Genomic DNA, 26,803 nt, shown 5'->3' on the forward strand with positions numbered 1-26,803 from the left:
GTTGGGATGGTTAAAGGCAGCCTTTATTTCTCTCCTCTGTTAGGCTAAGCGGGGTTGTTGATCATCTAGCTACAAATGGGACAACAAATCAAATGATATCTGGGCTGGAAAGTCCCTCAGAGGTCACCTTGAACATGGATGTCCTTTTACTGCTAGGAAGCATAGTGTGTATGGTTGGGAGCCTGAGGTTTCAGAGAGGCAAACCTGGATTTGAAATCCTGACATCTGCCATGAACTTTCCATGCAATCTCAGGTCTCAGCCTCCAGCCTCCTTATCCACGAGATAAAGAGAGCAATGTGAGCATAAGGGCTGCTGGGAGGATGAGCAGGATAATGCAAGGGGAGCTCTTAGCAGAGTGCTTGGCACGCAGCAGGCAGTCGATAAATATTAGCTATAATTATTGGAGGCGGGGGGGGGTAGGGGCTTACTCAGGATTGCAGAACATCTCAAATGCAGGGCTGGGGTTAGACCAAGGACTTCTGTCTCCCAGTCCAGGGTCCTTCACTGCCCCACTCCTCACTATATCTGCCTTGGATAAAGAAAACCCCAGAGGGAGGCAGGATCAGTTAGAAGGAATAGAAGAACCTGCCCTACAGAAGCATGCTTATTTAACAAAGAGCCCAGAGGGAAATGGTCCTGGGGTTGTCCTGGTGATTGAACCGCCTCTCTGATGACGTAGGCTTTCCTCTTCTGCCCTGTGTGGGAGCTCCCACCCCCTGTGGTCACAAATGTCTGATGTGGCATCAACCAAAGGAAGAGTATGGGAGTCAGGAAGGTAAGGAAGGTAGTTTCCTATCCCACCTGATCTCTCACCCAGGAACACAGATTTCCCATAGACCATCGTTTCATCCTGTCCATCAAAGCGAGTCACGTGACCTTTCACTCTGGCAGACAGGAAGGCATGTTATGTTCTCTGAGGACCTGGGTCATCCCTGTGGCTGGGCTACTGGATCAAAGAGGAGTCTGATGGTGAGCTGGTGTCTTTCCTCATCACCGTAACCAAGTACCTGAAAAGAAGCTACTAAAGAGAGGAGAGCATTTGTTTGGCTCACAGTTTGAAGGGATCCCATCCACCATGGTGGGGAAGACACGGAGGCAGACGTACTTGGCTCGTGTCTGTGGCAGGCACGTGAAAAGTCTGCGTCACATCAGCTGTCAAGAAGCAGAGAAGTCCATGTGGAACTGGAGCTGGGTTCCAAAGCTCAAGGCTCAGCCTCCAGTGGGCTGCCTCCTCTAGGAAGTGCTACTTCTCACAAATTCCGCAGGCTCCTTAAAGCAGTGCCACCTTACAGTACCAAGTATTCAAACACACGAGCTGTGTGTGGGAGAGGGTTTCACACCCAAGCCGTGGCACGTGGCGACCGGCCTGCCCTGCTCACCTCTCTTCCCTCAGGACTGCTCTTTACCTCTGCTAGGAAGTCTCCCCTGCCGTACCCCTTCATGTAGACATCCTTTCTTACTGCAACTGAGCATCGTCTAATTAGAGTGTTTCCCCATTGCCCTGCTTTCTCCTTTCTCATGTCAATCTTGTCCTCTCAGCCCAGCTGTGACAACTGTGAGACTAAGGAATAAGCACCTACTGCGTGCCATCTGTCATTCTGGGCACATGGGTGACACCTTTGAAATGGCCCCGGCAGCACACACACACAACACCTCCTGATAGTCCTATATTTTTGTCTTCTCTGCCTACACTGTAGTAGGATTAGTCTGGTAGCCAAAAGAATATGGCAAAGGTTGCAGCGTGTCACCTCCAGAGCACCAAGGCTTCCACCTACATAGCACACAGACGGGGAAGCTTACTTGGCTTACGTGGGATGAGCACCCTCGGGAGAGAGGGCCATGTACAAAGAACAGAAGCCTTTATCCAACTGCTGGGTTTAGAATGAATCTTCCAACCTCAGTTGAGACTGCTTGTCTGTTTGTCTTGTGTGCACATGTATGTGGGCGCACACTTGCCATGGCTCATACATACAGAGGCCAGAGGACAAGTTGTCGGAAAAGTTTCTCTCCTTCCACCACGTGGGCCCCAGGGATGCAATTGATGTCATCAGGCATGGCAGCAAGTGTCTGTATCCGCTGAGCAACTTTGCTGACTGGCTGTGTGTGTGTGTGTGTGTGTGTGTGTGTGTCTGTCTGTCTGTCTGTCTGTCTCTCTGTCTGTCTGTCTTACTCTGTAGCTCTGGCTAGCCTGGAGTTAGCTACATAAACCAAACTCACAGAGATCCTCCTGTCTTTGCCTCCTAAGAGCTGTTCTTGAAGATGTGTGCACCAAACCTGTTCTTTATATCTATTTTCGAGGAAGGGCCTGGTTCTGTAGCCTCTCTCCGACTTGTGGCAGTCTCCCTGCCTTTGCCTCCTGATGGCTGAGATTTCAGGAATGCACTCAGATACTTACCTACAGTTTCAGTGAGGGCCCTGAGCTGCAGCTTCCACTTAACTCATTAATCTTGATGTCCGCAACATGTATAAGATAAAAAGTACTTGTTGCTTTAAGCTGATACATTTTGGGGCTGTTCACTGCCCAGTAATAGATATAAGCACTATGCTGCTACAACTTAGTATTCCCTCCTCAGTTGTTTTGATGATTGGAGTTTATTATTCACAAGGTGGGGAAAAATAAGACACAGCTGTGTGTGGTGGCTTAACTTATCCAGTGACAGAGCTGGGAGGTGCTCTCCAAAGTACAGACGGCACTGGCTAGTTTGCTCATATCCAGTATAAAAGTAGAAGAAAATATGGGGACTAAAAAAATCAAAACAATGAAACCCAACAAAGACCCCAACTCTGTTTGATGTGGTTTTCTCTCCTCTGCCTTTTCTGCCACTTACCATGTGTGGAGATTCAGAAACATACATGGGGATTTAAAATGGGGCACCTGGGCTCTTGAATGACCGGGACAAACTCCTCCGCTTCCTTTCTTTAAAGCCTTTTGATTTTATTTTTATTTGTGTGTGTGTGTGTGTGTGTGTGTGTGTGTGTGTGTGTGTGTGTGTGTGTGTAAGTGCCCAAGGGGACCACAAGAGGGCGTCAGATTCCCTGGAACTGGACTTAGAGGCAGCTGTGAGTTGCCCAGCATATGTGCTGGGCACAGAACTTGGGTCCTAACTGCTGATCCCTCCCTCCCTCCCTCCCTACTTCCCCTCCTCATCCCCCTCTCCCTCCTCCTCCTTCTCTGTCTCTCTTCTTCCCTCCCTCCTCCTCTCCTTCTCTCTCTCCCTCCCCTCCCCCCTCTCTTTGGTGGAGCCAGTGTCTCATCTAGGCTCAAGCTGGCCACAAAGTCTCCATAGCAGAGAATGATCTGAATGATCTTGAACTTCCGATCCTCCTGCCTTTACCTTCCACGTGCAGGGACCAACAGGCGTATGTAATGGTCCTTGGTTTGACAAATTAGTGCTCGCCCCGGGCCTGTTTCCTTTAACTATTCCATGAGAACAACCCTTACCTATCCTCCTTTCTACAAAACGTGCAGTGTTGTGGGCAGGGACGGTTTGTTTTGAGGAAGGAGATCCCCAACTTGAGACTCAGAGCCCAGCCCAGCTCCCTCTGTGTCCTCTCACCTCCAGCTGTGTCCAGGCTCAGGGGACAGCGAGCATGAGAGGCCGAGGGCCCTGACCCGCTTTTCTGCCCCTGCCCCTCTGGGTGCCCATTTAGGTCCTGCTGAGAATTCAGAACGAGTGGAAATTTCCTCAGCCTGTCAGGAGCTTTCTCCCGACCTTCCCCTTATCTCTGCAGCTTCTTCCGCCCAGCACCCTTCCCCGGCTCTACCTAGTCCCTGCTCATCTTTCAAAACCCATCCTGGCTGTCCCACTTCTAGAGCGCTGCTTCTGACGCAGCTGGAGGGCTTCTCCTGGTTACCGCTCTAGCCTCTTGCCTGAGCTCTGAAACTTAGCTTCTCTCTGTTTCCCACCCTAAAGCCCCACTCGGCAGCCCCGGCCCTTTGTAAAATACAATTTTGTTATTCTCTGCTTAAAATAACCAGTCAATGGAGTAATCCATCAATCAATGTTTCAAGGGCTCCTCCTTGCCCTCCAGGAAGACATTCAAAGCCTGATTGCCCTGCACCCATGGTGCCCTCGGGCGTTCTCCTAAGGGCAGGCTGCGTTGCCCCTGGCTGTGTCCCCAGATCCCCGCGGGATAAATTGGTTGGTTGGGTGGGTGGGTGATTTGAGTAAGTGAATGGGGCCGAAGCGTACTTGAGCCATCACACAGTTCTGCTTGGCCCCGGAACTGTTATTTCCCACAGTAGACCCATTTTATAGCCAAAAGGGAGGCAGAAGGGAAGGGCAGCTCTGAAGGGAGAAGAAAATCAATAAAAATGTAAATCTGGAGGTGAAAAGCTGTCCCAAGCTGGCTGTGGGGAGAGATAAGACTGGGCCAGCTGAATCCTCACTGACAGTGGGGAAGAGATTAGAGAGCAAGGGAACTGCAGCCCGGCCAGAGCATAGGTGAGCCTTGTCTGTCCCGCTGGCCCCTCCTGCGCTCTGCTCCAGGTGCTTATTAAATCCTTCCAGACAGGAGAAGGGAAGGAAACTATGAATCATCAGGTGCTGAGCCTGTGAGCCCAGGGTGGTTGGTCTCTTACCTGTCTCCACAACCGTGGGAAATGAGGCAGGGCAAATCTACCTGCCTTACAGGTAAGGAGCTGGGAGTGGAGGGAAGTGGTCAGTTGTTCAGGGGTCACACTGCGAATACATGGCAGACTCCATGTATTCTAAATTTAAGCCTTAATTCTGAACTTGAGTCTGATGTCTCTGCAGCTCCTCTATAAAGGGATTTGACCCGAGACATTGGCCTCTTAGGAAGATTGTACTGTGCTTTAGAGGGTTCCCCACCTCTGAAATTACACACACACACACACACACACACACACAACTGTGCACACACACACATGCACAACTGTGTATCTTTGTATGTGTGTGAAGAGATGAGTGGGGTTGGATTTTATTTATTTTGGATTTTGAGGCTGTGTAGCCCAGACTGCCCTAAAACTCACCATCCTCCTGCTTCTGTTTCCCAAGGGATAGGATTCCAGGCATGCACTCCACATCTGCTTTAGTTTATAACTTTTTAAAATGGTGTCTATGTCTCTAATGAAGTGACTTCCCCAACTTGCCCCTCACTGTCATGTTGCACTGCCTTCCTGGAGGTAGTGGCTTTGAGCTGGGTTTTGATGGGAGAGAGGACTTAATGAAGAGGGCTGGACTCGGGACCAGGAGGCAGCTGGGTGTGCCAGGGGAAATGCTCGGCATGTGCAGGTGACGAATGGTAAGCGTGGTGTGTGTTGACCGTGGCTCCTGGAGCCAGGTCCCAAGGGGCATCTGCTGGCCCTGGAGCTTTCCAGCTTCTCCAGCAAAAGGAACGGAAGGCCAAACACTGAGATGCTATTTCTGGTGCCTGCCCCATCTGCTGCTGCTCTTCACCAGCAGTGATGCGCGGTAGAGCCTGGTGCAGGGCAGAGCCGGTGGCTGGCACACACAGATGCTCGTGGCTCTTCACTGACAGGAGACTAGGCATGTGCTTATGTGTTTATTTGATTTTCTGTGCATGAGTTTGCGGGTGTGCATGTGTGTGAATTTGCAGGCATGCTTGTGTGCCTGCATGCGTGTGTATATGGTCATGGGAATGTGTGTATATGCATTTTTGTGTGTGCCTGCTATACATAATGCCTGCATGTGTGCATGAATGTGTATGCGTTTTACTCTAAGTGTGAGCTGGTGTGTGCAGGAGTGCGAGTGTGCACAATTGTATGTACATACAAGATTATGTGTTTGTGAGCCACCATGTGATTGCTGGGAATTGAATTCAGGACCTCTGGAAGAGCAGACAGTGCTCTTAACCTCTGAGCCATCTCTCCAGCCCAAGATTATGTGTTTGCAAGTGTGCATGTGAGTGTATGGAGTATGCAAATGCATGTGTGTAGGAATGTGTAGCTTCTGTGTATGTTCATGTTTGTGTTTTCTGAGTGTATGCATGTGTGTGAGAATCTGTGTCTGATATGTGAATATGTAAATGTACATGTGAGTATATGTGCACATAATCTTGTGAATTATTACGTGTGCATGTAAGTGGATGCAAAGGCACTTGTAGGAGCTTTTAATGTCTGTGCATGCATACATGTTTGCATGTATGCACATTTGGCTAAATGCATGTGTGTTAGGAGGTATGTACCTGCATGTATAAATATGTATGCATGTATTTGTGAGCATGTACATGTCTGCACCATGTGTATGCATGCCTGTTTATATTTGTGTGTTTGCATTGTCTCTCACAGTCTGGAGAGGCCTTTCTTGCCCTCTTTGCTCTACTCTTGGCATGTGGCTGTACATCCCTCTTGCAGGGATGCCTAAGCCTCTTCACCTGACCAGACAGAAGCGTTCATTCACAGACAAAGGCTTGGCTTCCATCTCTCAGCTTCCCCAAGGCCGGGTCCCAGAGTGGAATGAAGGCTTTGTCTCCTCCCTCAGTTCCCCCACAGCCCAGCTCTGACTGAGGTGGGTGCTTGGCGGGCATCTGAGCCTCTCCTCAGGCCCAATAAGGTAGTCCAGCAATGTTGCCCATTCTCAGCGTGGGAAGCCTGCAGAGGGAAGACACTTGAACCCACTTCTTCCTTCTGCAGCCTCCTTTGAGGCTCAGAAAGTGGCTTCTGGCTTCTAGAGCCTGGTCAAGGGGGAACCGGGATTCCCCATCATGTACTGCTAAGCAGAGGAAAGTCACTGTGGTCATCTCTACATAAAGAATGGCATCTGGGGAGCCTCCTAGCCACTGCCCACCTCATTTGGCAATGGCTTCTGTTTGTGGCCTGTGGCCTTGGAAACATGAAGGAAGTGGAGGAGGAAAAAGAGAAATATGAATGCATACAGAGCAGAGGCCAGTCTGGAAAGTTCCAATCATAAAGGTAGGCGTGTATGGCTGGATTACAGGTATGCAGTGTAATTATTTAATTTTTAAAAATATGCCATTTTCTCTAGATGGAGTGTTTTTTCCTCATTCTAGGTGTTTACTTCCTTATTTAATTTTGTAAAGACTGGTCACTCCTCATACGAGAGCCACTCTCTGAAAGGTGCCAATGTGCAAACCTCCTGAGCGCTAATGTGACATGCAGGGGATACTTCAGACCTGATTTCAGGTGTCACGTTCGCAGAACGCGCAGGAACACTAAACATGGCATAAGATGGCTTTCAGGCTGCATGGATAAGGTGTGTATGAAACCCAGGGGAATTTGTGTTTAGATTACAGTCTCATCCCCAAGAGAACTCATGATTATGATACGAATACTTTAGAATATGAAAAGATCTCAAGTCCAAAATACTCTGTTCTCAGGTATTTTGATAAAATGTGGTCTACACATTCAACCTGCCTCAGTCTTCTGTGCTTGTTTTTCATTAAGAGAACTCGTGAGATCTGTTAGCTTCGCTTCCCACAAATCTGGATCCAGCTCTGGCCCTACCATTGAGTGTATGGATACACACACACACACACACACACACACACACACACACACACACACACACACACATAAATTATTATAGTCCCAAGCAAGTCACTTAACCTTTCTGAGGCACTTTCTCTTCTGTAAAATGTGAGTGACAATTGGGACAGGTGAGGACCTGGACAGCCTCGTGACTGCATTCCATTTTCGAAACAATTACAAGAGGAAACAAGCCAGTCAAAGGAAAAATTAGAGCAGAATATAAAGGCGGAAGACAATGCAAGATGCCAGAGTGAATTAGCCGGGTAAGGCTGAAGCCGAAATAACTGGAAGCGGTGTGGCTGACGCAAACCTCTAATGCAGTTTAGAAGGATAAATTTTTGTCGTGGGAGAGGCATTATGCAGAGACAAATTTAATAATAAGCTGTATGTATACGGCCAGGCTATTCCTGTACAGCCCGGGGAGCAGGAGAACAGACAGAATGGAAACCCGCTAACAGACTCATCTTGATGAAAGTGATTTTCAAAAGTCTTGGCACTGATTAGTGTAGGATCAGGCACTGGTTAAACTACTCAACTGTAGGACTGACATCGTCGACCAGGATCTTCTCCTCATCCTCCTCCCCTTCTCCTCTTTCCTTCTCTTTATTCTTTTTAGATTTTTCAAGACATTCTCATGTAGTCCAGGTTAGACTCAAACTCACTATGGAGCTGAGACTCACTGATTGAACTTCTGATCTAGCCTCTAAATGCTAGGTGACAGATGTGTGCCAAGCCACCATGCCTGACAGGAATGAGAGCTTCTGTAGTCCCTTCTTCTGCACCGAGGACAAATACCTGGTCCCTTAGCTAAGAGCTGGCACACAGGTTGGAAGGCTGCTGGTAGTTCCTCACCTCCCTTCATGGCTACACAGGGAGGAGTAGCGTTAACAGGCCAGCCTGGGAGCAGATCAGGGGTTTCTCTTCTGCTGCCCGGAAGCAACTAGGCCAGACAGAATTGTCTAGAAAGCAGGACCAGGTCTGTCTTGGAAAAGACTGGGGTTCCAGGGAATCTGACCCTAGAATACTACACCACAGCTCACTGTGAGGAATTGGGTTGGCTTTGCTCTTCTCCGCCCAGAGACCTCACATTGGTCCAAAGACCTCAGAGAAACAGAGGTCACCCATGACTTGGCTATGACAGTATCAGGTCTTAGCTACAAAGCCCCGGGAATATGGACTAGGATTCTATTCTCAAAAGCTAGAGTGGCTTTGGTGGTCCCTGGTCAAATGTACGAGATCTTGACAATACACATTAAGTAGGAATGGGTCTGAATATAATGTGGTCTCTGAAGTTACAAGGCCTTTGAAGGAAAGGATAAACCTTCCTTTCCCAGCCGTGGCTCCCCAACCATAAAAACTGCAACATTCTGAATCAAAGAGCCCCTCTCCCACACCCTTCATCAACTGTGGTGTCCTGCTCCCTCCTGCATTTGGAGATCTCCTTAATCTCGTCTCTGGATTCTGCCTCCAGGGGGCGCCAAATAGACACTACTCAAAGGCCACCTGGGCCTGGGGAGGAGGCCTATACCTACCTTGACTGCACTGATGTGCACAGCTGGAGCCAGAGAGCTGGAACCCCCTTCTGCTTAAGCATGGAGAGGGTCTCCACAAGTGGCAGAGCTAGGCTGAGGCTCTGTGTGGGGTGCAGCATTATCTAGTCAGCCTAACTCCCTCTTCTAGAATCAGGGGAGAGAGATGCTGTACAGCTCCACCCCGCCACTTAAGCGTGGTTCTGGGTTGGCCATCTGGCTAGGGGAGGAAGGAGGATGACCCTCTTGCTTGAGAAATGGCCAACACAGTGACTCCTTGGTTCCAAAGAGCAAGCAAAGCCAGAAGTTCCTTCAGAGTCACTTCACGATTTAGCAGATGACCCGGCATTGGACTGTGGTACTTCTGTTATCTGTGGCTGCTGCTTTACCCATCATTGGCAAAGGCTCAGAAGATGCATGGCTGTGGCTGCCTTCCTGGTGGGGCTGGGACTGTCGACCTCCTGGAATCCTTCTCTGGTCCTGACGCTTACAGTTCTTGTAGGTCTGAGCTCTTTACAGTGGCCTTGGTGCTGGCCTCTCTGCTCTGCTGCCTCAAGATGGCCAAAACTAAGGCAAAGCACACCAGGGATCCGCTTTTGAAGAAGAACTGGAGGCCTATGAATCTGAGGGAAGAACGAGAAACCTTGAACTCAGGAGCCCACACCCCAGGTCTGGTTAGCCCCAGGGTGGTGATGGTAGAGTCAGTTGATGGGGTGGAATTACACACTGAGGCTTGGGGAGAGGAAGTTCTGCAGGGAGAAACTAAATATCCCTCTTATTCTGTCACTGACAGGTGGATAACCCAGGCTAGCCCTGCATATCCTATCTGAAAGCATGACTGCCCTCTCCCACCTAACTCCTGAAGGCCCCTGTTCAGCTTTCCTTTTGCAGGGAAGCCTCCCTAGACAGCCCCAGACTACAGGAACTGTGTCTTGTGGCTCAGAGACAGAGGCAACCACTCCCTGGCTGGCCCTTGTCCTGTTGCAAGTTCTTCCACACCCACCCAACCTATGTTATCCATGTCTGCCTGCGGTCTCCTCTTAGCTCTACATTGTACAGATAGGAAGACTGAGCCCCAGGGGAGGGGTCAGGACTCTGCTGTCTGATAGCTTAGAGGAGAGATATGGCTTTGTCATTTCTAAGAGCCTGGGGCCTCTTTAGCTGTCATTTTCCTCATAGGGGAGCTATCCAGTGTGGAAACTTATATAGGAAGTCCCTACTTCAAATGCTGAGGTGGGAGGATTGTCATGAGTTCAAGGCCAGCCTGGCTGCTCTAGTGAGTTCAAGAACAGCTTAGGCATAAAATAAAGTTATGACTCAAAAAAAAATCCAGGGTTTAGTGACACAAGTCTGTAATCCCAGTGCTTGGGAGGCAGAGGCAGGAAGGTTGGGAATTCAAGACCAGCTTCAGTTATATAGTGAGTTCCAGACCAGCTAGATGAGACCTCTCTAGAGGCAGTCTCTGGTTTGTAGGACAGGTGTGTCCTGTCATGGACTTCCCACCCTGGTGCTTACCGGTTTCGGAGCAGATCATGGTCATAGTAGCGGCAGACAGCTCGCCGTCCACAGGTCAGGGCCCAGTGCACACAGGTAGTATCGATGGCACTGCCATGGATCACAGGACTGGGCATCCAGGCTAGGGAAGGAGATAGCAGAAGGCTCAGAGGAGGGCAGAGGGTCACCATTCCCCAATCCCCACACTCAACACATGCAAGCCACAAGGGTGTTGGGTCTCTTAGAGGGAGCCTCCATCACAGCTTGGTGTTGCCAAGACACACCACCTCCAAACACAGGGTGAGGTCTTGTTACCCCCACCCCCACTTAGAAATCCTAAGGTCCCACGCATGCCTGTGTATCCCAGGACTGGCACACAGAAGATATCGGCATGCCCACCACCACCACTGAGGTCCCTGGGCAAGCACTTTACCCAACACTCGCAGGAGCATGAATTGCATTCCCACTGCCAGGGTCTTATCTTCTTTCTTCACACCTCTGCCAGGAAAGACATGGTTGTGTGAGGATGGACTGAGAGACTCAGCCCCAGCACCAAGCAGCAGCAGGGTCTCAACAGGTGGGTTCCACCTTCTATGCCAATCTCCTCCCAGGCTGAAGGCCAGGCGGTGGGGAAGGCTCAGAGCCTACATCTGTCACTCCACAACCTACAGACACCACTTTCCTACATCCCAGGCCCACATACTGACTACCGGGGTCGCAGGCACTGCTCGCCCCACCTCCTGTAATTCCACTGAATTTTCCAAGTCTTACACTCAGAGTCTTGCTTCCCCAGCACTGGAACCCTGTGACCTGGGATATCCAGCAGTGACTGGCTTCTGAACAGTGCCCACAGCTGGCACTTAAGGGAAGCTCCCTATAAATCAGTCCTACATTCAGCTCACTTCACCCCTGTGAGGTGGGCATGTCCCCAGCCCTATTCTGCAGATAAGGGGACTGGCAACTGTTGAAGAATCAAATTACCACAGCCCACACACCCAACTCCTTGTAAGCATCTGTTCCTTCTACATTCTCCCTCATGCCAACCTGTTTTATGATCTCTATCTTCTAACTTCTAATATCTGTCTGTCTGTCTCTTTCCTTCCTTCTTTCTTTCCTTCTTCTTTTCTCTTTTCTCTTATTTTTGTTTTTTCCTCCCTTCCCTCCTCCCTCCCTTCCTTCCTTTCTTTTCTTTTTTGAGACAAGGTCTTTTCCATGTAGTCCTGGCTGTCTTGGGGACCTAGGACACTTGAGTGACCTCATTCCTTCACCTCTTCCCTCGAATGTCCTATCCTGGCTGTCCGTAGGAGCTCCTGGATACCCATCCACCCTGCCTGCTCTGCTGTCACCTCAGGATGAGCATGAAGGAAGGTGTGTGGGTGATGCTGGCCACTGCTGCTCCCAGGCTGATGAGGAGAATGAAGGGCAGCACCAGGCGGCTGCAGGCTGACTCACAGGAACCTGCAGATATGGTGCCATTCCCTGCCACACAGCTGCAGTTGGTGTAGAAGACCTGGGGTGAGGAGAAGGAGAAGAGCCTTCAGGGGCCTCCAAGGGTAGTGGCCCACCAAGTTTCTACAGCCAACAAGGCAGAACTGACTGGAGTCCCAAGCTCTGACCATTGGATGATCTGTGATCATTTGAGTCAAGTAAGGTGCCTGGAGGCAGACTGGCTGTGCTTGGATTCACTGTCCCTGGGCCAGTACTTGTGTGTTTGAGGGCAGCCTGCAGAAATTCCAGCCAGGGATCAACTAAGAGGTGGTCTGACTACCACTGTCCTTTGGTACCTGTCATGAGTAAGTCCAAGCCAGCAAGTTATGGCTTCTTTTCCCTTTCCTATTGTTCAGTGTGTGTGTGTGTGTGTGTGTGTGTGTGTGTGTGTGTGTGTGTGTGTCTGTGTCTGTGTGTGTGTCTGTGTGTCTGTGTGTCTGTGTGTGCATGCGCACACGCATGCACATGCATGCATATGTGAGTGTAGGTATGCTCAGAGACCAGAAGAATGTGTCAGATTCCAGAGTGGAGTTACAGGTGATTGCAAGCTGCCAGCTGTGGATGCTGGGAACTGAACCCAGGTCCCCTGCCAGAACAATGCACTCTTCAACATGGATCCATCTTTGCAGTACCAGGTCAGACCTTGACAAACGGATGACAGTTACTGAAAGCCTCAGCCAGGTGTGCACAGATTGGTACTGCTGGCTGGGGTACCTGGAGCCCCCTGGACCTCTTACTTCTTACTACAGAAAAAAAACCCACACCCTGATAATTCCCAATATGAGAAGGGCCGAGAAACCCAGGGCGACCACTTGGAAGGATTTAAGCTCAGTGGCTCCTGGGATGAGCAAGCAGAAGTTCCGATCTCCAGGGTGCGTGGGAAAAGAGCGCTGAGGTGAAGTATTTAGGCGATAGAATCAGTGGAAGAAGAAAGATAGGATGGCAGGGGGGGGGGGCACCGCATCTTGGATCGATGGGTATCCAAGACATCTACCTATTGCCACGCAGAGCTGCTGGGTATGACCAGGCCGTACTGTCAGAACCCTAAGCCCTCACAGCACTGCACATTGCTAACACGTGTCCTTTAGGCTTCAGTGACCCCAAGTAGCCCACTGAGCTGCAGACACCCTGGAGTGAGGCCAAAGCAGAGGACTGGCAGGCAGTACCAATGCTGCTTCTTTACTTGCAGGGGTAGCTGGGGTGGATGGACACCAAGGCTGGACACTGCTTTCTAGATTCCTCCTCAAGCTTCCCTCATAGGCATCAATGTCCATGGTGAGAAGTGCTCACAGATGTCCCCAGTCTTTCCCACAGGGCTGATCTTGCCTTATAAACCTGAGGTACAGTCAGACCTAGATCCCCTGTCTTACTCTGTCACTACCTGAGAGCACCTCGGGCATAGACCCAGGTTCTCATAATGAACCAAGGAGGCAGGCATAGCAGGAGACAACCAATCCCAGGCTGGAAAGAATCCCTCCTCTAAGTGGTGGATCCTCTATCTAGGGCAGGCTGGGCTTGGGATCAGAGACCTGGATTCTAGTCCCAGCTTTGGTGTAAAACTCTGGGCACTGCTTATTCCTTTCCCAGGCCTTCACTTCTTATCTGTACAATGGGCATAATAAAAGTGACTGTTTAACATCTCCCAGGAACTGTGGATCTTTGCTTCCTGGGTTAGTAACTCACCCAGTAAACCATTCACTACGGGGCCTGGTGTGTGTGTGTGTGTGTGTGTGTGTGTGTGTGTGTGTGTGTGTGCGCGCGCGTGTGTGCTTTAAATCTCTGCCTCTGCTGTTATCCTGCCTACCCTCCCATCCCAAGCCCTTATTTGCCTAATGATCCTGGAAGATCTGTCACAGATGATGCTTCTTCTGGACCTTTCTGGACCCTCCCAGATGGGCTGTGTCCCCTCCACTCTTGTGTGTACTAGTAGGGACCACGTCTGTCCATCTTCAGCCTGGAATTCCTGTGGGTCATTTCCTTGAGCAGACCAGCAGCTGGGCGCTCTGGCTCACCTCCCTGAGCCCTAGCTGGCCATGAAACTTGTTGACAGAATGGTGCTCTGCACCTGCCAAAGCAGAGGAACAAGGCAGTGACAGAGGGAAGAGTGAGAGCTGAGAGGTTCAGAGTGACAGGCGGCACATGCGAGGAGGGGTAGGGGTTTGGAGTGGGGATTGCATGGGAGGTTGGCCTTACCTGGCTTTTGTCCAGAGCTTCCTGGACCACACGACCTGTGCAGCCTGCATGGCAGGGTGTGGTGTACTCCACATAGGCACTGGTATCACAAACAGGGTTAAAGTCATCTGATTGGCAGGAGCAGGGCTCTGAGCAGCCAGGAAACAGGCTTGGCCCTGGCTGGGCACTAGACAGAGAGGAGGCAAATGTGTTTGGCTGGGCTCTCCTCTCTCAGGCCCTCTGATGAAGCCTGGCTCCTACTCAGAGAGGAGTGGCCAGTGATTTCAGCTGCAGCTGTTCCCTGAGGGAGAAACGCTGATGCTGATGCTCAATGAACTTTCTAATGGGGGAGTGAGAAGTCTGGGCCAGAGGCTGTGGAGTGCCCTTCAACCCTGGATTTTACACGTCTGGGAACTTCTGCAAATATTCCTGTCTTTGGATGGAACACAAGAGAAATCCCTCCCAGAAGTGAGTGAGTGATGCAGGGACCATTTTCTCTTTGAGCTGAATTGCTACTTTGTCTCAGCAAAGTACAGCTGTGGTGCGGCCCTGGCAAGGAGTCGGACCAGCTGTGGGGCCTCTAACCCATGCCTTCCTCCCTCTGGGACCTTAATTTCTTTGTAATCTGGGTTGGGGCTTCCTTCTCACTGTTGCTTTCCTGAAGTCTCATGACCTCTGTGGTCATTCTCCTGTCCTGCTTACCCTGTCAAGCGCCCCCACCAGAGGACCTACCCCAGGATTCCAGGGGTGCTCTTGCCCTAGCTGGAGAACTGAGGGTGGATAGGAGTTGGAGCTAGAAGAGAGACTGAGTCTAAAGGGATGAATACCCTGGATTGTGGGCAAGAGGATGGTGTTGGGGCCTAGGCTGTGACCTGGCTTCTTGCCAAGAGGAAACACAGCACCCCTGCCAGGCAACATTGCATCATCAGTAAAGTGGGTCTAGCTACCAGCCCACTCTAGAGATCTCATAGAGACTCAGTGGAACCCAAAAGGGAAACTCCATTGACCTCAAGAAAGCTTCAGTGAACTAGAACTCAGAACTCATCAATTATAAGATTTTTGTGAGAATATGGGTGAGATGCCATGTCAAGGGAGAAGGGGAGAAAGGAGACATAGGCAGGCAGGATGGCCTGAAACCAATTGAGTGACTGGGGGGAAATTCCCTTTTCCTGTACAACCAGAGCCAGGGTCTCTTACACACCCAGCTGACTCCCCCACTCCACCCCCTGGGTGCTTCCGAAAGTCTCCATGTGATCTCCTCTGTAATGGGTTCTATCACGGCCCTGTGGATTAAAATCCCCACTGCCTTCACTTGAAACATCACTGCTCAGGCTTGGGACTTCCTTAGGACACACAGGACACATCCTGCACACGGAAGGCCCTACTCCAGACATTCTGGCTGTTTGAGAAAAGGAGAGAGAAAGGAGAAGGAAGGGAGCTGAGTGTTGAGGGTGGGGCCCCAGGTGCCTTGGCCCTGAGCTTCGACACGGCATGTGTAAGAGCCTGGGTCGGGGAACCTGGCACTTGAATGAGGAAGGCTGTGCCAAGGGGGAATTCTAGCTGGGTGCTGGGCCAAACAAAACTCAGTACATCTTCCAATTAAAATGAGGCAATTGTAGGAAGAGACAGGGTTTTTAATCTCTTCTGTCTCCTTGAGGAGGACTGCCCAGCTCCGTGTTCACTTTCTTTCTCTATGGCATAGAGCTTGTCCCTTCTTGGGCAGACCTAACTTCAGCTGGGAGCAAACGCCTCCCTCAGGCTATGCTGGATCCTGCCTTCTGTGCGTGGCCTCCATACCACTTCCGTGGGCCCACAGGTCTCAGCCTCCTCCCCGCCCCCCGAAATACCATCCCGCAGCTGACTGCACCCTGACTCAACTTCTGACTCTTTCTAGGCCTCCTGTCCTTGATGTTCCATTCATGTCTCTTCTGTGGCATTTGGTGCCTTCCAGTGACCACCGCTTGCATGTACATGAGCCCAGGGAGGGGTTTGCATAGGGCTTTGTAGGCATTGGAGGGGGGGGGGAGACAGTTCCCACAGGTGAGGGAGAAGTAGGTGGCTCACTGACCTACCCTCACCACGCACCTTCCCATGCGCATGCCCACTCACCCCAGGTCCTGCGTGATGCCTGCAATATGATGGGTAGAGCAGCCAATGAAGAAGAGCGGCAAGCTGAGTAGCAGACACAACAGCGACCCGAGCAGGCAGAGGGCACTGCACTGCATGGGACTCAGGTGGAGTCGCTTGACTAAGACACCTCCCACCACGATGCCCACAATGGCCAGGGGGATAGTGAGGCAGCCGAGGAGCAGGTTGGCAAAGGAGGCTGTGATGGAAAACTGGCGTTCCAGGAACTTAGGCAGGAAGGTGGCCGTGCCCGCCACCATGGATGAGGTGCACACCTGGGACAGGACTACCAGCAAGAAGATGGGGTGGCGCAGCGTCCGCAGCAGCACCCTGGGGAAGACTGTCGGACAAGCAGGAAGAAGGTCAGCGTGGGCAGCCAGCCACAGCATCCATGGCTGTCTACCCCGCCCCTTTTGTTCCGTTCTCTCTCTTCCATTCCGTTTAATTCTAGCGCGTCCCATGCTATCGCATTACATTTGACTCCTTTCTGTCCTGCTCCAGTTCTGAAATTCTCTTCATGTCTTTCAGTTCACTGAGTTGCATGGGGGTTTATTTAACGCGTTTATTTCTGTTCAGGTCTGTTGGAGTCGAGTCTATTTCACACCATCTCATTTGAGTCTATTTCTTTCACTCCATCTCATTTCAGATTTCTCCCCCTCCCCCATTTCTATTGGATTGTTCTCCCTCTCTCCATTCCCTCAGGGTCCTTTCCAGCTTGTCTTGCTCCTTCTATGGCAGCCTGGCCTTGGATCCTCCCTTCTTTGTCCTTAACTCAGATGCCCACTGCTGCTCTGATGCCTCTCAGCTAGTGTGTTTCCTGAGAGCACTGTACCTAACAAATTGCACATTTTATTCACTTAGCCGTTTTATTGCCAGCTCATCCTCATTTTATTTCAGGGTAGTAATTTTTACATTATCAGTTGCTTTATCTCTAGAGCCCAGGGCACACTAGTCATTTTGTAAAAACGTTGTAAATACTGTTTAATGAATGAGGACCAGATCAAATGTCCAAACGCCTGGGGCAGAAGAATCTCAGGTCTCCAGAGAAAATGAACCCCAGGGCAGCCGTGGGCCAGGAGGCTTCCTCGATGTAGGACAGAGCTAGGAGCTAGAGAGCGAGGGGACTTGGAAAGGAATTCCAATGGGGTGTGGGCAGGAGACCAGGCTGGAGACAGGCAGTGGTTATGGCTGTTCTGGCATTGGGGACCTCCCCAGGCTCTGGGTAGATCCTGACTCCTACCTCAGTGCCTAGGTCAGGCTGCCCTCCCTGAAAGCGCTAAACCTTTGAGCTCAGAATTGTATGTTAGTCCCTTCCCTCCTGGGTTCAGTGTTCCAGTGAGTAGGGTGACCAGGGATGTCTGAGGGCACACTCTTCTCTGACATATGGGGTTCTCCACCATCAGACAGTGTGAGCAAGAGCTAGTTAGGAGAGACAGCCACAGAGGTCAGGCGAGAGAACCTTCGAGTTCTGTCAGACCAAAGCCTGCATCCCTGTGTTATAGGAGACACACTCTATCTGCCTTCAGAGCATAGTCAGACTAGTGTGGTCCCTATCTTCAAGGCCTGAACCTGCTTCCTTAAGAGTCAGAAAATAAAGTCAGCTCAGGAGGGGTGAGAAGGGCCTACAGCCATGGAATGCCTCCTTCAAGTGCCTGGTCCTTCACCTCCAGACCACCTCTTCAGCTAGTATTTGGGCTGAGTTAGGTGGCCCTAGACCTCACTCCAAGTAGCTGTTGCAGCCCTTTTCCTCTGTCCCTCCCACTCTCTCTCCCTCCTCCTGACTTCCCTTCCTTCTCTTCTCCTCCTCCCTCCCTCCGTGCATTGCCCAGGGCATCTGAAGCTCCCTAGGAACCGGTCTTTTATATTACTTGGTCTTCACCGCAGAGACCCCCTGAGGGTGGGGCAGGCCAGGCCAGGCCAGGCTCTCTTCACTTCTGGCACAGAATGGTCTCCCTTCTGCCCCTCCCATTCGGATCCTGTTCTTTCTCTCTGGCAGCCTGGCTCCAGAGGGCTCCTCTCTCCACCCTGCTCATTCTGCTGTACTCACTCACCACTGCAGCAGACGGTGAGCCCATCCCCCACTTCTCAGCAGCTACAGCCTTCTCCACCAGGGATGGAAAATTCCTGGAGGGCAGGGCCATGCCTTTCCCTTAGCTACCTGAAGGGGAATTCCAGGGCCTGTCTCCTGCTCAGGTTCAGCCTCCTCTTAACACAGGGCTTTCCTCACTCAGCACAAGGTCTCCCTGTCAGCCAACGGACCTTCCTCAACTCAGGGACTGTCTCCCTCCACAGCCTTGCCCAGCTCAGAGGCCAGGCACTGGCCAAGCGTGCCCCCCAGCTTAGGGCTGCTTCCTCCCTCTCCTAACTCCCATCAAATGAGGACCTCCTCTATCATGTTGGGCTGCTCTCTTTCATCAAATAGCTCCCTCCTCCATTTGTAGACTGTGAGAGAATGTGCCTCCCCCCATCAGATAAGAACCTCCTCTGCCAGGGATTGTCTTCTCCAAGAATTTCTTCTCCTTCATGCCCCCTCACCCCCCGGCCTCCCCATGATTACAGGTGCTCAAAGTCAGGTTCTTGTAGAGCATTGCTGCTCAGAGGCCAAGTTGGCTAACCAGCCACAAGGCCTACAGAAGCTGAAGGTCCGGAGATGAGCTGGCCCAGACCACCAGTTCTGGGATTTAAGCTGCACAACCAGCCCCAGCTGCTCCCTGAGCAGGAGGCAGAGTGGGGATTAATATGTCCTTCCATGCTATAGTGTGCTGAGGCCTTCCAGCAACTGAGGGTGACCTGAGGTTGTCAGTGTAGGCCACTGTCTCTAGGCCCAGCCCCGTGGAATTTAGACATTCCCTTCTCCTGGGAATCCTGGAAATTTGGGAGCTAGATTATACATATGCCCAACACCAAATCTTAGAAAACTGGCAGAAAAATTGGATTCAATTTTTTTTTCTGCTCTACATGTCTTTGGTGAAGGGTAAAGGATCCCTTTGAATAACGCCTTTCTAAATGGAATTAAACAGCAGATCCACTTACTGTTCAAACACGAACAAGAACAAAAAGGTAGGTGCGATCGTAAGGAAAAAAAACTACACCTACGTAGGCGGTTTTTAAAACTGTAGACAGGTGCTGCCTGTGCGTGCCTCGTCCTACTTCACATGCTAATCCTCAAGAAAGGCAAACAAATATCACCAACCCAATCTTTATAAGTGGAAGCTCGGGTTAGAGGCAGAAAATAACTTCCTAAGACTGTATGACGGCAGGACTGCTACATCAGGGCCATTCGACTTGCTTGGGCACAGCTGGTACTCAATCAATGTCCACAGGATCGAGTTCTTTAGAAAATTCTGCCTAGTCCCACTGTGGGCTCCCGTAACTGACTGATTGATTTCCTTGTGTCAGGATCAGGTTAGCATGAAGTTTCTGTCAGTGAGTCTATTTTTTACTATACTGAGAAAGTGACCTGGGAAACCAAGGCCCACAGAGAAGCCAGGACCAAGAACTAAAAAGGCTCCTGGCTTTCTACCCTTGCCACATCCGGGAGATTTAATGAGAATTTACTCAGGGCTTCCTGCTTGCAGGCTTAGGGGAAAGTGGAACACAAGCTTTGTCCTTTAGGGGTTCACTACTTATGGCGGGGGATGGGCAAAGACAGGCAGAGCTGAGCAGAAGCTCCAAGGATGCTGAGAGCCCAGAGGATGGAGGGATCCTGGTGGGATCCAGGCACATAAGGACAGAAGGGCTCTAGGACATGAGCTAGCAGGACAGGAAAGATGGTGATGAACATCAGAACCCCTGAGGAGAGGGGTCTGTGACCAACCTTATCAGGATTGTCTGAGCTCACCAGAGGCCTGTGGAAGCAGACTAAGTAATACGGAAAGGCTTTAAGAGGACTGCATTCTGGATGGTCTCAAAATCACCTCTGGTTTCCTCCCTCCATTTTCATCTGGGCTCACTTACCTTTAATAAACTGGACCACAGTCAAGTCTGGGGCAATCTGGGGCAATCCAGCCTGTTTCTTTAAAGGCTCATGCTGGGAGGAGAGCTCCTCACCCTGAGAAGACATATAGCCAGGCCTGGTCAGCTGGATGCAAGACAGCCTGTTCAGACATGGCAGTGGGATAGGCAGAGGCACTCTGGGCTAAGCTCTGGCGCCCCATCGGGAACATAGACTACTGGTATCTCACTGGTTCTTGGCCCTCTAGGTACTCCAGAGGATTTAAAGATTGAATGAAACTCTTGAGGTTAAACTGTAACATGTTGCCATTCACATACTCTGACCTCAGGCCACATAATTAAACAGGATGTCACTGAGAATTATTATTACAGATACAGCTATTATCAGTGCTGTCATCCTATGCATTTCAGCACTTTCTTCACAACCAGTTAGATGACCAATTTATTCATGGTGATACTATCCTAATACCATTACCATTGCCTCTGTCCTAGCCAATAATCTGTTATTATTGTTGTTACTTGTATCTTCAGAATCATTGTCAACATTGTGATTATAATATCATCACCCTTATCTTTAATACAATCATCTTCATCAATGTCACCAACCTCATCTGTATCGACACATGACAATTGTCACCAAAAGGGACATCAACTCACAGTCCTACCACCACCGCAGCCGCCAGTAATATTTCCGTGGCTGACATCGTTATCACTGACACTATGTGATGACTAATCTTGGTTATCAACTTGACACACCTGGGAATTCCAGCTGAAGAAATGTCTCCATCTGATTGGCCTATGGACCTGTCTGTGGGTCATGTTCTTTAGTGCCAATTGATGTAGGAGGGCCCAGCCCACTGTGGGCGGCACTCTCCCTAGGCAAGTGAGCCAAGGCTGCATAAGAACGTAGTTGAACACGAGCCTAGAAGCAAGCCCCACGAGCTGCATTCTTCATGACATCTCTTCAGGAAGTTCTCCCATTGGAACTGAGCTCCTTGGGTTTTCTGCTCTGACTTCCCTCAAGGATGGGCTGTGACCTTTCCAAGTTGCTTTTGTTTGAGGTGTTTATCACATCAACAGGAAAGTAAATTGGAGCAGATCACCAAAGGTATTGATCCCACCACCACTATCATCCATTATCAATGTCACCATCACCTTTAGCAACATCTTTGCCACTCCTATTACCCAACATGATAAGCACTCTATGGTGCCTGTGGGTCTGACGTTATTACATTTTTCTATGCAGCCTGAGGCCAGAGTCAGCAGCCAGCAACTTCAGAGGAAAAGACTTTGGACCACTGTCAGGATTAACCAGTTCCCTGGAACTATGTGGATGGAGAGAGTAGGTGTCTGAGTGGTTGCTATAAACACCCCTTTCTCAATTCAATTCTTTTCTTCCTTTTGAAACAGGATCTTGCCTCATATACCAAGCTGACCTCCTGCTCCGCTTCCGAGTGCTAAGATCACAGGCCAGAGCCACTGTGCCCGGCTTCCCATCTCAGTTTCCACGAGACTAAAATGTGGAGACTCTTCTCTCCACATTTCAGAACCTTGCTGGCCCTCTATCACAGAACCCTTGTTCAGGTTCCCACAGTTTGCTCCCTGCACTGGCTGCCAAAGCCTGACCTGTCTCGGCAGGCAGTTCATTCAGATGTTAACCCAGGCATGGCTTCTCCCCTGGGCTTTGCCTTTCTAACTCCTTACATCATAGCTGGGCACAGCTTTGGGTTTCCTGGCCTGGGGTGGGCTGGTGACAGGGCAGAAAGCACCAACAGGTAAAGAACAGAAACAAGACTGTGGCAGGAAATAAGTCTGAGGCAGATAACAAGCAGCCTTTGGCTTCTGTCAGTAGCAGGGAGCCATGTATCTCAGAGACCTGGCACATAGAGGAAGGCTTCCCAAACTCCTGGCCATACCAGGAAGCCTCTGTTTCAAGCATGCCAAGGGAATTATATGGGCCCTAGTGGACAGGCTTGGCGGATGCTTTGCCTTGTAGGCAGAGCTGGGGCTTCTGATGCATAGTCAAAGCCTATATCAGGATTTGTTTTTACCTTGGTGGAGCCCTAAGAAAGAATAAGGTAGGCTTTCGGAGTTATTTCAGAGACTGGGAATTCAGAATGGAAGTTAAATAGATTTTTATAAATAGAAATGAAATAAAATATCTATTTTACAAACACATAGGTCTGAGTCAAGACTTTTTCTGGGTCTGTCTTGCTCATTGCTGTACAGGGCTCTGCAGAAGCAGGCACTGCGTTTGTCTCCTTCTCTGTTTGAACTACAGCGCTCATTACAGGAGCCTGAAGCAAAATCGTATCTGATAAATCTTCACTGAAGGAAGAACTGGAAATGGCTCTGGGCGTCTACTGAAGCCGACACCAAGCTCTTGGAAGAAAAGCCAGAACAGCAAGAAATGTCGTTGCAGTAGGAGGCAGCCCTCAGGCCAGGATGGTTCAGTCAGGCAGTGAATTACGGAGCTCCTCAGGGGCTGGGAGAGCCGAGAGAGAGGCCAGAAGATGAGGGGCCTCGGATGAGCATGTGTGAGCTTGTGCTATCCTCCTCAGGACCTGCAGAGAGCAGTGGGTGGGGAGTCCTGAGCTTCTTCACATGCGAGGGTGGGCGACACACAGCTAGAAGTGGCACAACTCAGACCCAAGGATTCCGTTGTTTGCGTTCACAGCTATCCAGAGGTAGTGTGACCTTCGGGCTGCAAGTGCATCACGCTTGCCAGAGCTCTGTGACCTAATGCAGCAGCCGCCAGTCACATGTAGCAACTAAACACTCAAAATATGGCTAGTCCAACCAAAATATGTCACACTTGGAAAATATCTACTCTATTTTCAGGATAAATAAACATTTACATTATTATATTCCCAAATTGGATTTATTTTTTTATTTTATTTTATTTTGTTTACGAAACAGGTCTCATGAGGTCCACGCTGACTGAAGGTAACCTCCAAATCCTTTTAAAATTTCTGAAACAGAATCTCACTGTGTAGCTCAGGCTGGCCTAGAGCTTATCATTCCTTAAGTTCATGGTTGTCCTCCTGCCTCAGCTGCCAGGGTGCTGGGATTACAGGCATGAGCTATCACATACAGCTGACTCCAAACTGCTAATCCTCCTGCCTCTCAAGGGCTGAGGTTTCAAGTCCGTGACATGATGCCCAATCTAAATCTATCATTAAAATAAATTTAATTGACTTTTGAGTGTAGCTACTAGAGATTTGGCATCACCGGCATGACTTGGCTGACACCTCTTCTGGACATGATGTCATAGACCATGGTACTTGGTCTTAGCCCTAGCCACAGTGGTTAGGGTAAAAGCCTGGACAGTTGAGGGAAACAGGGTAGGAGTTGAAGAAAGTAGGAGAAGCCAGATGTCACAGATGGGCTAACAACTTCTTCACATTTCTCACCAGGGAGGGGCAGTCTTGCCCTTGAGAGCAAGCAGAATCTGGTGAGCTTCGTGTCCAGGTCCCAGTGTGACCTTCCCCTTGCATGCACATCCCTGTCAGTTTGGTGCTCTTTCACCTCTGCCCTGGTGGTTCAGTTCAGGTGCCGTCTGAGTGCACTCAGGGGAACAACAGAGTGGGAAACATCTCCATGATAGAGGAGGCCATCACAGTCAGGTTCCTCGGTACCCCGGCATGCTGTGCAAAAGGACATGGGGTTTGGGAACAGGAGAGAAGAGACAGATCTACAGGGGCTGTCAGGGAAGAGGCTGTCAGGAGAGGAGTGTGGCTGGGAAGGAGAGGACTGAGCAGGGTACAGCATGACCTGAAGCATAGAGGTAGACAGAGCCAGCATCGGGGACAGACTGTGGGCACTACTGCAACCTGACTACAGCCAGTACTCCCAGGGGAAGCAACTGGGGACAAGTGACAGACCGTGGCCAGACCTTGGAGGTAAATGGCCAGATGAAGGGATGGAGACTTAATTCTGGGTATCAAGAGTCCTCTTTGCCCTAGGTTCTTATACCCCAAGTTGTTTCTACCTTTCATCCCTCATCTGTTTTGAAGGCCGCTGACTAATAGTGGGTTCTTCAGGCAGGAAGCACTGTGCTGTTCAAAGCAAGGCTTGGGGTGGCCCATCTGGCCTGCGGTTTGCCCAGGTCAGCAAGCCTGGTAGAACTTCCTCCCTTGGGGGCTTGGTGCTGACATCTGCAAGCCCACAGGACATGCATGCTGTGAAACAGGACTTTCTGTGGGCGTCTAGCCATCCTGAAGCTATCTTTGGGCACAGCTGAGGACCTAGACAGCTTCATCCTGGGGCTGAGTCCCAGTCTTTGAAGCCACAGCTGGACTGCCAGCTCATAAGGACTCCTTGCCAGCTCTCAGTCCCTACCCTCTGTCATCATAGAGTAGTCACAGACACTACATCTCTGAGAGCTGGTGGCCGTCTAAGGGGGCGGGGCAGAGGGTTAGAGCAGAGAGCTAGGGCATTTTGGCCTGCAGCTTCTCCTGGTGAGGGGTCCTGCAGCAGGCCATCAGAAGCGCTGAGTCAGATGAGTGTCTCACTTGTCCTTCCCTGAATCTTTCCACTCAGGTATTGACATGCTGCTCTCTCATTATTCATCGATCCTATTCATGTTTCTGCCATTCTTTCACCTTGATTGATTGATTGATCAATTGGGAGAGTGCCTGGGGAATGGGTTTTCCTGGAACTGAGCCTCAGTGACATTTATAAACCATGTGATCATGCTATCCAATCTCTGCAACTCAAATCCCGCAGGCACAAGCAGAACAGAGAAACTGTATCTGCCACACAGGCAGTAGGGATTAAGTGAGATAATACACACTTAGGACCCAGCAGAGGGACAGGAAGAACATAATACACGCTAGCTTAATTCCTTCTATTTTACTTAGTACCAGACCTGGGTTTGGTGAGAGCTACCGCAACTCTCTTCAGGATAAAATGGAAGGAAGGTTTTTGAAGAACAAATAAGAAACACAGTGGTCAGAATGGCTGGTGAAAAGAAAACAAGGCAGCAAACGCTGGTGAGGCTGTGTAGGAGATTGAACCCTTGCACACCACTAGTGGGAATGTGAATTCATGCCGTCGTTAAGTCAGAAAGTATGGAGGTGCTTCCCCAAAACTAAAAATGGCCGGAGATGCAGCTCAGTTAATGCAGTGCTTGTAGAACATTCATGAAGTCCTGGGTTCAATCCCCACCACACATAAAATGGGTACGGTGGCCCAAGCCTGTCTTCCTAGCACACAGCAAGTTGGGGTAGGAGGATCAGGAGCTCACAATCCTCTTTGGCTATACACGGAGCCCTGTCTCAAAAAGAGAAAGGTGAGAATAAGGTTGGAGATCTGGCTGAGAGGTACAGTGCTTGCCTAGCATGGGACAGCCTAGGTTTAACTCCTACAATCACAAAAGTAAACAGGCAGGAGCATCGACGATGTCTAGCGTTAGAGAAAGCTGAGCGCCTGCGTTCACTGAAGCATTACTCACAGTTACTGAGATTCACAGGCAACCTAAGTGTCTCACAACAGTCATTAGCAGGTGAATGGATGAACACCATGTAAGAGCTATTCTCTCTCTCTCTCTCTCTCTCTCTCTCTCTCTCTCTCACACACACACACACACACACACACACACATTGGTGTTTTGCCTGCATGTATGTCTGTGCGAGAGTGTTCGAGCCTCTGGAACTGGAGTTACAGATAGTTGTGCACTGGCCTATGGGTGCTGGGAATCGAACCTGGATCCGATGAAAGAGCAGTCAGTGCTCTTAACTGCTGAGCCATCTCTCCAGGTAGTGAGTACTATTCTTAACAAGGACCAGACAGACATCTTTCATTTCTCAGGACCGTGGATGAATAAGTACACTATGCTAAGTGTAAGTGCCAGATGAGACAGATGCTTGTGGGTGGAGTCTAAGATGAGACAGATGCTTGTGGGTGGAGTCTAAGAGGAGACATGCTTGTGGGTGGAGTCTAAGGAATTGAAACTCAGGAAGGCAAGGGTGCAGTGCTGCTTCCCAGGGGCTGGTGGGAAACTAGGGAGCTGCTACAGGGGACATACGAACTACAGCTCCACAGGAGGAACAGGTTCAAGAGGACTACTCTACCCTGTGATGTCATCAGCGAGCTAACCTGGTCCCGGAAACAGGAACCGCTGAAAGAATAGAAAGCGATCACGTGAGATAACGCATCAGCTGGATGTTTGATGTTGCCAGGGCCTCCTGTACACATAGGTCAAAATGTTTGTGCACACATTTTATTTGCCTGTTAAGAGATGAATTTGAAGGGAAAAAAACCCAACTAATTTCTTTAAATTAGGAAACAAAGTATTTAAGAATGTTAGAAAAGGTAGTTTTCTGTTTGCTTTTTTCTTCTCCCCCTTAAAATCTGTCCTGAAAAAGAAAAGGACTGAGAATGAGAATTAGGCCCCTGCTAACTGATCCTGCATCACGCCCGGAGCTTCCTAACTCTACACTCTGCCTCATTTATTCTAATGCAAGTCCAAAAATGTAGATGCTGGGTAGGTGCCAGCATTAGTAAGTACAGAGCTGAGGCAGTATGGCACAGACGTCACGGGTGTCCCCCAGCCACTCAGATACC

At 50.1% G+C, this 26,803-nt stretch overlaps 1 protein-coding gene across 11 annotated transcripts in view; it reads right to left on the bottom strand.

Annotated features, from left to right (window-relative positions):
- Positions 1-7,827: 7,827 nt before the first annotated feature.
- Slco2b1 (solute carrier organic anion transporter family, member 2b1) overlaps positions 7,828-26,803 on the bottom strand; it is a 48,003-nt gene continuing 29,027 nt past the window's right edge. For 6 of the 11 annotated variants that reach the window (XM_063270951.1, XM_063270894.1, XM_006229721.5 and 3 more), the window contains 7 exons: positions 20,240-20,333; positions 16,265-16,622; positions 14,177-14,342; positions 11,842-12,005; positions 10,929-10,993; positions 10,517-10,637; positions 7,828-9,624 (listed from right to left, as the gene is read on the bottom strand). In XM_063270951.1, the coding sequence (XP_063127021.1) occupies positions 9,489-9,624; positions 10,517-10,637; positions 10,929-10,993; positions 11,842-12,005; positions 14,177-14,342; positions 16,265-16,622; positions 20,240-20,333 (1,104 nt within the window). In that variant the 3' untranslated portion in view covers positions 7,828-9,488. Of the gene's footprint in view, positions 9,625-10,516; positions 10,638-10,928; positions 10,994-11,841; positions 12,006-13,812; positions 14,049-14,176; positions 14,343-16,264; positions 16,623-20,239; positions 20,334-26,803 lie in introns of those variants that run through there. The other 5 variants (XM_063270987.1, XM_063270974.1, XR_010056360.1 and 2 more) reach the window with 4 other exon arrangements.

The sequence above is a fragment of the Rattus norvegicus genome, chromosome 1 (genome assembly GCF_036323735.1).
Source record: "Rattus norvegicus strain BN/NHsdMcwi chromosome 1, GRCr8, whole genome shotgun sequence".
Taxonomy (NCBI): Eukaryota; Metazoa; Chordata; class Mammalia; order Rodentia; family Muridae; genus Rattus; species Rattus norvegicus.